The sequence below is a fragment of the Bombina bombina genome, chromosome 7 (genome assembly GCF_027579735.1).
Source record: "Bombina bombina isolate aBomBom1 chromosome 7, aBomBom1.pri, whole genome shotgun sequence".
Taxonomy (NCBI): Eukaryota; Metazoa; Chordata; class Amphibia; order Anura; family Bombinatoridae; genus Bombina; species Bombina bombina.
In genome coordinates, this window is record NC_069505.1 from 47,955,220 (window position 1) to 47,965,390 (window position 10,171).

At 42.0% G+C, this 10,171-nt stretch overlaps 1 protein-coding gene across 1 annotated transcript; it reads left to right on the forward strand.

Moving 5' to 3' along the window:
• The first annotated feature begins 1,597 nt into the window (after positions 1-1,597).
• Positions 1,598-10,171, forward strand: LOC128636204 (uncharacterized). The gene is made up of 4 exons (XM_053689249.1): positions 1,598-2,290; positions 5,763-5,919; positions 9,106-9,303; positions 9,401-10,171. The coding sequence occupies exons 1-4, from the start codon at positions 1,598-1,600 to the stop codon at positions 9,943-9,945; spliced, it is 1,593 nt and encodes a 530-aa protein (XP_053545224.1). The 3' UTR covers positions 9,946-10,171.

The following is a 10,171-nucleotide window of genomic DNA, read 5'->3' on the forward strand; positions in this document are numbered from 1 at the left end:
GAATTGTAACTTACACTAGCCCAGTGCTGTGTATTGTCAGTCACACTAGCCCAGTGCTGTGAATTGTAACTTACACTAGCCCAGTGCTGTGTATTGTCAGTCACACTAGCCCAGTGCTGTGAATTGTAACTTACACTAGCCCAGTGCTGTGTATTGTCAGTCACACTAGCCCAGTGCTGTGAATTGTAACTTACACTAGCCCAGTGCTGTGTATTGTCAGTCACACTAGCCCAGTGCTGTGCATTGTAACTTACACTAGCCCAGTGCTGTGTATTGTCAGTCACACTAGCCCAGTGCTGTGAATTGTAACTTACACTAGCCCAGTGCTGTGTATTGTCAGTCACACTAGCCCAGTGCTGTGAATTGTAACTTACACTAGCCCAGTGCTGTGTATTGTCAGTCACACTAGCCCAGTGCTGTGTAATGTCACTCACACTAGCCCAGTGCTGTGTATTGTCAGTCACACTAGCCCAGTGCTGTGAATTGTAACTTACACTAGCCCAGTGCTGTGTATTGTCAGTCACACTAGCCCAGTGCTGTGTAATGTCACTCACACTAGCCCAGTGCTGTGTATTGTCAGTCACACTAGCCCAGTGCTGTGAATTGTAACTTACACTAGCCCAGTGCTGTGTAGTGTCAGTGCTGCAGCTCCTGTCAGTAAATCACGTTGTCGCTTTTACCCAAAAGTTAAATTTCCCTCTTCACAACATATACTCAGCCCCTCCCCCTTTACTACCCTTTGACCTATCAGGGCACGTGTGACGTAACTAGGCACTTTTCACCAACCTATCAGGGCACGCGTGACGTTTTGGGATTTAAATCCCTGGCGCACGACGCGTGGACACAAAGAAATACAGATCCCCAGGGCAGGAAAACATGGCTGGCAACAAGCGGGGCACAGCGGGCATCAGGCACCAGCGATAGGGGGCTCCGGTACCGGCGATCCTGGAGCTTTTCACCATCAGATCCGGGGAACTGTCCCCACAGCAGGACATTTAATATCGGAATTTGCTAATGTCCCCGAGCTCTGACATTAACATCTGGGTGATTAGAAGTAGCAGCTTAAACCATAATGTTTAAAAAACCAGCGGAGCCTGAGTATTGCTAAGTCTAGCGAGGAGCCTGAGTATTGCTAAGTCTAGCGAGGAACCTGAGTATTGCTAAGTCTAGCGAGGAGCCTGAGTATTGCTAAGTCTAGCGAGGAGCCTGAGTATTGCTAAGTCTAGCGAGGAGCCTGAGTATTGCTAAGTCTAGCGAGGAGCCTGAGTATTGCTAAGTCTAGCGAGGAGCCTGAGTATTGCTAAGTCTAGCGAGGAGCCTGAGTATTGCTAAGTCTAGCGAGGAGCCTGAGTATTGCTAAGTCTAGCGAGGAGCCTGAGTATTGCTAAGTCTAGCGAGGAGCCTGAGTATTGCTAAGTCTAGCGAGGAGCCAGTACCACATCTGGCCTATTATTATTATTATTATTATATTTGTTACACCAACAGCTCTTTATGGTTCATTGGATTTGTGTAAACTGGAGCTTCCTGCATGTGTAGCTCCTCTGGTTGTTACTGAGACCTATTTATTGCACTGGGATTCTTTTAGGGTTCGGGTGTGATGGGTCCCCTACCTCCCCCACAGCATTCTGCGGAAGTAGATCAGTTCTGGCTCTACCAGAGTCTGGAGGAGACCACCGCGAACCTGCGAGACCTCCATGTAATGAGACAAGAAGCAGAGAAGCGCGTGAGAGAGGCTCTGCAATCAGAACCGCGGTTACAGGTGGCGGAACTGGGCTTAAAGGGAACCGACACACATAACCTGAAGAAAGCAGAGGTGGTCCGGTGTAGAAGATCTCAGTCATCTGAGACCCCAGACAAGGGGGCACCACAAGCTAAAGTTCTACCAGAACAGATAAGTAAAGCTAGACCTGGAAGAACCCGCTTAACCCAGGTCCAGTACTTGAGAAACCTCCTGGGACAGGATCCCAATGACTTGGACATATCAGGTAAATTCCCTCCTGAGCGGATCCTCGAGAAGTGGGTTACAAATGACTTTGTGATGTCACAACATAAGCAGGACGCGGAGTCCATAAAACATCACCCCACGGAACCAGCACCGCGCCAGGAAGTCAAGCAACGAAGAATTAAACCGGATCAGGACCGTGTTAGATACCGGATGGCTGATCTCACAGAGGAAAATGCGAACCATGAAGTCAGATATAGGAAAACTCCACCTGAGGAGCTGGAGAGAGCCAGGTACTTCAACGCAGAACCAGAGGAGCAGAACCACAACCCATTGTTTGGGAGAGAGGTGAGATGGGACACTGGCTGTTTGCTAAATCTTAATTATCCAGAAACTAAACCAGGGCAGTAAAGCTGACCAATTAGCCAAGTACTAAACATTGTTGTATACAGCTGAAACCATAGTGATGCTTTACATTGCTGTGCTAAATGCGGAACCTACCAGTAGCAGTAATACACAGGGAACCTATCAATACCAGTAGCAGTAATACACGGGGAACCTATCAATACCAGTAGCAGTAATACACGGGGAACCTATCAATACCAGTAGCAGTAATACACGGGGAACCTATCAATACCAGTAGCAGTAATACACGGGGAACCTATCAATACCAGTAGCAGTAATACACGGGGAACCTATCAATACCAGTAGCAGTAATACACGGGGAACCTATCAATACCAGTAGCAGTAATACACGGGGAACCTATCAATACCAGTAGCAGTAATACACGGGGAACCTATCAATACCAGTAGCAGTAATACACGGGGAACCTATCAATACCAGTAGCAGTAATACACGGGGAACCTATCAATACCAGTAGCAGTAATACACGGGGAACCTATCAATACCAGTAGCAGTAATACACGGGGAACCTATCAATACCAGTAGCAGTAATACACGGGGAACCTATCAATACCAGTAGCAGTAATACACGGGGAACCTATCAATACCAGTAGCAGTAATACACGGGGAACCTATCAATACCAGTAGCAGTAATACACGGGGAACCTATCAATACCAGTAGCAGTAATACACGGGGAACCTATCAATACCAGTAGCAGTAATACACGGGGAACCTATCAATACCAGTAGCAGTAATACACGGGGAACCTATCAATACCAGTAGCAGTAATACACGGGGAACCTATCAATACCAGTAGCAGTAATACACGGGGAACCTATCAATACCAGTAGCAGTAATACACGGGGAACCTATCAATACCAGTAGCAGTAATACACGGGGAACCTATCAATACCAGTAGCAGTAATACACGTGGAACCTATCAATACCAGTAGCAGTAATACACGTGGAACCTATCAATACCAGTAGCAGTAATACACGGGGAACCTATCAATACCAGTAGCAGTAATACACGGGGAACCTATCAATACCAGTAGCAGTAATACACGGGGAACCTATCAATACCAGTAGCAGTAATACACGGGGAACCTATCAATACCAGTAGCAGTAATACACGTGGAACCTATCAATACCAGTAGCAGTAATACACGGGGAACCTATCAATACCAGTAGCAGTAATACACGGGGAACCTATCAATACCAGTAGCAGTAATACACGGGGAACCTATCAATACCAGTAGCAGTAATACACGGGGAACCTATCAATACCAGTAGCAGTAATACACGGGGAACCTATCAATACCAGTAGCAGTAATACACGGGGAACCTATCAATACCAGTAGCAGTAATACACGGGGAACCTATCAATACCAGTAGCAGTAATACACGGGGAACCTATCAATACCAGTAGCAGTAATACACGGGGAACCTATCAATACCAGTAGCAGTAATACACGGGGAACCTATCAATACCAGTAGCAGTAATACACGGGGAACCTATCAATACCAGTAGCAGTAATACACGGGGAACCTATCAATACCAGTAGCAGTAATACACGGGGAACCTATCAATACCAGTAGCAGTAATACACGGGGAACCTATCAATACCAGTAGCAGTAATACACGGGGAACCTATCAATACCAGTAGCAGTAATACACGGGGAACCTATCAATACCAGTAGCAGTAATACACGGGGAACCTATCAATACCAGTAGCAGTAATACACGTGGAACCTATCAATACCAGTAGCAGTAATACACGTGGAACCTATCAATACCAGTAGCAGTAATACACGTGGAACCTATCAATACCAGTAGCAGTAATACACGTGGAACCTATCAATACCAGTAGCAGTAATACACGTGGAACCTATCAATACCAGTAGCAGTAATACACGTGGAACCTATCAATACCAGTAGCAGTAATACACGGGGAACCTATCAATACCAGTAGCAGTAATACACGTGGAACCTATCAATACCAGTAGCAGTAATACACGTGGAACCTATCAATACCAGTAGCAGTAATACACGTGGAACCTATCAATACCAGTAGCAGTAATACACGTGGAACCTATCAATACCAGTAGCAGTAATACACGTGGAACCTATCAATACCAGTAGCAGTAATACACGTGGAACCTATCAATACCAGTAGCAGTAATACACGTGGAACCTATCAATACCAGTAGCAGTAATACACGTGGAACCTATCAATACCAGTAGCAGTAATACACGTGGAACCTATCAATACCAGTAGCAGTAATACACAGGGAACCTATCAATACCAGTAGCAGCAATACACAGGGAACCTGTCTAAATCTTCCCCTGTTATTATCTGTGTGTAGAAGGTGTGTGTATTTGTTTAAGGTGTATGTATCCCTAAATACAGGGCAAAGTCTTCTGCAAACAGCAGAGGAAATGGTATTAACTAAAGATAATACATCCCTTCCTTAATTGTATGATTGTGTAGTTTTTGTTTACTTTAAAATTGCAAAGGGACAGTGAGCTCAGATCACACATAGGAAAGGGCAACATTTACATTTTTTTTTTTTTTTTTTAATATATACATTTTTTATTTTTCAAATATTTTGACCAAATAATGACAGTCTACAACCAAGCAATCTTGATAGCTAGTCCCCCCTGTCAAGTCATATTTATATTCCACATACTGATCTGATATCACATCATTAAAGGGACAGGAAGCCCCAACATTTTCTTACATGGATTGGACAGAGCTTGCAATTTCAATCAACTTTATAGTTTTACTTCTATTATCAAATTTGCTTTATTATCATTTGTTTTGCTAAAGGAGCAGCATTGCACTACTGGCAGTTAGCTGAACACATTTAGTTAGCCAATCACAAGAGACCTGTGCAGGCACCAATCAGCAGCTAGCGCCACTAGTGTAGGATATGTGCATATTGTTTTTTTAAAAAGGGATACCAAAAGAATGAAGCACTTTTGAAAATAGAAGTGAATCTTAAAGTGTCTTAGACCGTGCAAATTTATTTGAATCATGCAGGTTTAATTTTGACTTTTCTATCCCTTTTTAAGTATAAATTATTTGTGAACCTTCTAATTATAATTTTATACTATTTTATTTACTGATCACATTTTTAGCTAAAAAGTTATAATGAAGCATTGCAATGACAATTCTTTATTCAGAAACACAGAAAAGCAGTCATTTGGTAAATTACTCATTTGCCTTTTTTTTTCTGGGGGTGCAGTGGATCCTACAGGATCAAGTCTTGACTCTGCAACATGCTACACATTGCTTGATAAGCGCAATAGGTCTGGCCTGTAAACCATTTTATTTTGCTAACAAAATGATAATTTTATTTTGTGTTAGGTGATGTGTGTATAGAAAATGAATGTGTTTTTGTCTCTACTCCAGATCCCACTCCCCACCCCGCACTATGACCATCCCAGCCTGAATAGGATTGGCTCTGGCTCTTGGGTTCCTCGTCTCCGATTAGGAAGTTCAGGTGTCACCAGTGATCTGCTGTTCACAAGACGGATGAGTGGGAAGTGTCTGTCTACACCAAGCTCAGGTACAGAGAAGCTGGAATATCTGTAAATAATGTTCCTATCAGGGTAACAGAACTGTAGTTTATAGATCTCCCCGGGTTTTTTTTATTGGGCACATTTAAACCAATAGTAAGATCTTGCACCGCTGATTGGATCAGCAGTGGGTCCCGAGCTGCACTTCTGTGCATTTAATTCCTTTTGTAAGGGATAAACACATAGAACATGCAATTTTATGACTATCAACCCCATATTACTAACTTTTTAGAATATGTAAGTTTTTACCCTTTAAAGGGACAGTCTACCATAGAATTGTTATTGGTTTAAAAGATAGATAATCCCTTTATTACCCATTCCCCAGTTTTGCATAACCAACACAGTTATATTAATATACTTTTTACCTCTGTGATTACCTTGTATCTAGGAACCTTCTTCCAGCCCCCTGATCACCTGACTGTGACTGTTTATTATCTATTGTCTTAAATTTAGCATTGCTTTGTGCTAAATCTTAAATAACCCCCTGTGCCTGAACACAGTGTTATCTATACGGCCCACGTGTACTTTCTGTCTCTTTGTGTTGAAAAGAGATTTAAAAAGCCTGTGATAAGAGGCAGCCCTCAAAGGCTTAGAAATTAGCATATGAGCCTACCTATGTTTAGTTTAAACTAAGAATACCAAGAGAAAAAAGTAAATTGGAAAGTTGATTAAAATTAAAAGTCCTATCTGAATAATGAAAGTTTAATTTATACTAGACTGTCCCTTTTAATAGTGATAAGAATACAATAATAATCAATGTTTTGGTGCTTGTTTCTCAGTCATTTAGATTTCACTTTACTGTCCCCTTTTAATGTTATAATATACTAGCGCTTTTTTTGTCTTCTACATTACCTTCATGTAGGTATATATCCCTAGGTAACATCGCTGTCGGTGAAATGTACACAACGTCCTTCATCCACTACTTTTTAAATGTATTTTTCTATGACGTATTACCCTTTAACCAATAAGCATTGTAGCCAGCTGGCTGAAGTGAATAGCAGCTCCGTGTGCGCTTTTGTTGCGCAATACATGTGGGTCATGTGAGCCTCTATACGGTCTTTACCTGCATTTATATACAGCAAAAAGCGCATTCTAATATTCTGTCTCAGCAGTGCACAACTACTATGATTTATAGTGTGTGGAACCGCTCTAAGTCACTCAAAGCATAAGGGGGCGGAGGGAAGAATTATAAACTGTGGTGCAGTTAGCGTTAAAAAATGTGGTTGATAAAGTAATGCTTACAGCAGTAGATATTGTCAGTTTATAGATCATTTACCGTCACTTTAAGTGGTCCAGTGCTTACAGCAGTAGATATTGTCAGTTTATAGATCGTTTACCGTCACTTTAAGTGGTCCAGTGCTTACAGCAGTAGATATTGTCAGTTTATAGATCGTTTACCGTCACTTTAAGTGGTCCAGTGCTTACAGCAGTAGATATTGTCAGTTTTTATAGATCATTTACCGTCACTTTAAGTGGTCCAGTGCTTACAGCAGTAGATATTGTCAGTTTTTATAGATCATTTACCGTCACTTTAAGTGGTCCAGTGCTTACAGCAGTAGATATTGTCAGTTTATAGATCGTTTACCGTCACTTTAAGTGGTCCAGTGCTTATAGCACTAGATATTGGCAGTTTTTATAGATCGTTTACCGTCACTTTAAGTGGTCCAGTGCTTATAGCACTAGATATTGGCAGTTTTTATAGATCGTTTACTGTCACTTTAAGTGGTCCAGTGCTTACAGCAGTAGATATTGGCAGTTTATAGATCGTTTACCGTCACTTTAAGTGGTCCAGTGCTTACAGCAGTAGATATTGGCAGTTTATAGATCGTTTACCGTCACTTTAAGTGGTCCAGTGCTTACAGCACTAGATATTGGCAGTTTTTATAGATCGTTTACCGTCACTTTAAGTGGTCCAGTAGTTGTGTGATTTACTTTTGGCTGAGACAGTTGCCGCTTTCCGAATAGACTATGCAACTCTTGTGCTCTTTCCTTGGTGAGGTTATTTGGCCTTTGTTTAAAGGGGCATGAAAGGTGGTTTTTCTTTTCATTATTCAGCTAGTGTTTCTCAACCTCGGCCCTCAAGTAACCCCAACAGGACAGCTTTTTATTATAGCTGTTCTAGAGCACAGGTGAGGTAATCAGCGTAACAGTAACCATGGTTACTAACCTGCTCTTACCCATCAGCTGATTACTTCACCTGTGCACTGGTTCTAAAAAATCTGGCCTGTTGGGGGTACTTGAGGGCTGAGAAACGCTGATCTAGGGCATGTAATCGTAAAGGGACAGTCTCGTCAAAATTAAACTTTCATGATTCAGATAGGGCATGCAAGTTTAAACAACTTTCCAATTTACTTCTCTTGGTAGTGTTTGTTGAAAGCTAAACCTAGGTAGGATCATATGCTAATTTCTATGCCCTTGAAGGCAGACTTATCTCAGTGCATTTTGACTTTGCTAGTTCATGTGCCATGGAGATAACATTCTGCTCACTCCCGTGGAGTTACCTAGGAGTCAGCACTGATTGGCTAAAATGCAAGTCTGTCTAAAGCACTGAAATAAGGGGGCAGTCTGCAGAGGCTTAGTTACAAGGGAAACACAGAGGTAAAAAGTATATTAATATAACTGTGTTGGTTATGCAAAACACTAATGGGTAATAAAGGGGATATCTGGAGTATATTGTCCCCTTTTAAACAACTCTATACATTTTACTTTACCTTGTTCTCTTGATATTATTTGTTGAAAAGCAGGGCGGTACGCTCATTGTGCATGTGTCTACAGCACTATGACAGCAGTTTTGTGTTATGTATTTGCAAGAGAACTAGATGGCAGCACTTTGTTTACTGGGTCTTTAGTTATTAAGTGTTCTCCCCAGGACCTTTTTAGTGGGTGTACCACTCGGCTGATTTTATTAACCACCCGGGTAACATTTTAGCCAGTATTAAGCTAGAATTTAATTATCATTAAATACACTTTGTTACATTATGCAATTAATTTGTGCTTTAGATAGCAGAAGATGATATAATATTAAATATAACACTGCCCCCGCTACTTCATAGTGCCACACAGCTGGCAGAATATTCTGTGGAGAGCACTGATTAATACATAGTATGTGTATATATTAAACCTATTCAGATAGGACATTTATTATATACTGTTTGCTTTCCTTGTCTCTCCTGCAGGATTTTATGAGGCAAGTGACCTAGATTCTGCCTCCTCATGCTCATCCCTTTGTAGTGACATTTCCAGCACCACAACCTATTCTCTGATGTCACCACAACGCAGCACTGCGCTACGGCCCAGATCAATAGATTGCACAACGGATCGCAGGAGGGAGCTCCAGAGCACTAGAGGAGGAACACAGAGACCTATGTCTGCAGGTGGGGAGGGAAGACACAAATATTATAATGCTCTGGCAAAACACATTTAGGTGATAACTTAAAAATCCTAACTTTTTTTTTTTTCCTTCTTTATCAGGGGCCTTGGACTCCTCACTTCTGTCTATTTATCCCACCCAAAATGATAGTTTTACACACAAAGAAGACACAAGTCAACTTGAGTTCCTTCCGGCGCCTCCCCCACTTTCTGTAATTCACCAACGCTGGAAGACTGAGCGCTACATCTGCAAGCTGGCCTTGCATTATCGTTGTCGGCCTGGAACATCTTCATTACCACCAGATCTTGGGCCTCCACTCCATAAGAGCATACAAATTCTGTCGCTCCATTCAGAGTCTCCACACATTGGTCTTCCTTCTCCTCAATGTTTTTCTTCCTCCACCAGCGTTTGTGATCTACGAAAGATGCCCAAAGGGTATGGAGGTTCCTGGGGTCGGTTTATAAGCAGAGTGTTGCGTAGAGACTCAAGGACGGCAGCGTCTGAGATGCACTTAGAGCAATGTGGCCGGGAACCATATGATGACCCTCAGAAGCCACAACCCATTGAGGGCCAGCTTTCCAGGGCCAAATCCTTCAGAGACCTCCTTTCAGCAAAACGGTTTAAAGCTTGGCAATTCCATTCTTAGAGCACCTACAAGGATACGTAACTGACGCCTCAGCCTTACACAAGCTAGGTGTATAGCCGAGACCAATTAATAAGTATTTGTAGACACCTATCTGGTTAATACAATATATGTTTTTAAGCTTCTGTAGTATTACCCTGTCCGTAACTATGCAATATGTATATATTTATAGAGTGTATATAAATGCAATTTAAATGTTATAATTAAATAACAAATTACTGAATATTAA

What these genes read in the sequence shown, in the direction of transcription:
- LOC128636204 (XM_053689249.1), top strand. Translation starts at nt 1,598, where the DNA reads ATGGGTCCCCTACCTCCCCCACAGCATTCTGCGGAAGTAGATCAGTTC. An exon ending in ACCCATTGTTTGGGAGAGAG is followed by an intron (nt 2,291 to 5,762) that starts GTGAGATGGGAC and finishes TCTCTACTCCAG; the next exon opens with ATCCCACTCCCCACCCCGCA. An exon ending in ACAGAGACCTATGTCTGCAG is followed by an intron (nt 9,304 to 9,400) that starts GTGGGGAGGGAA and finishes CTTCTTTATCAG; the next exon opens with GGGCCTTGGACTCCTCACTT.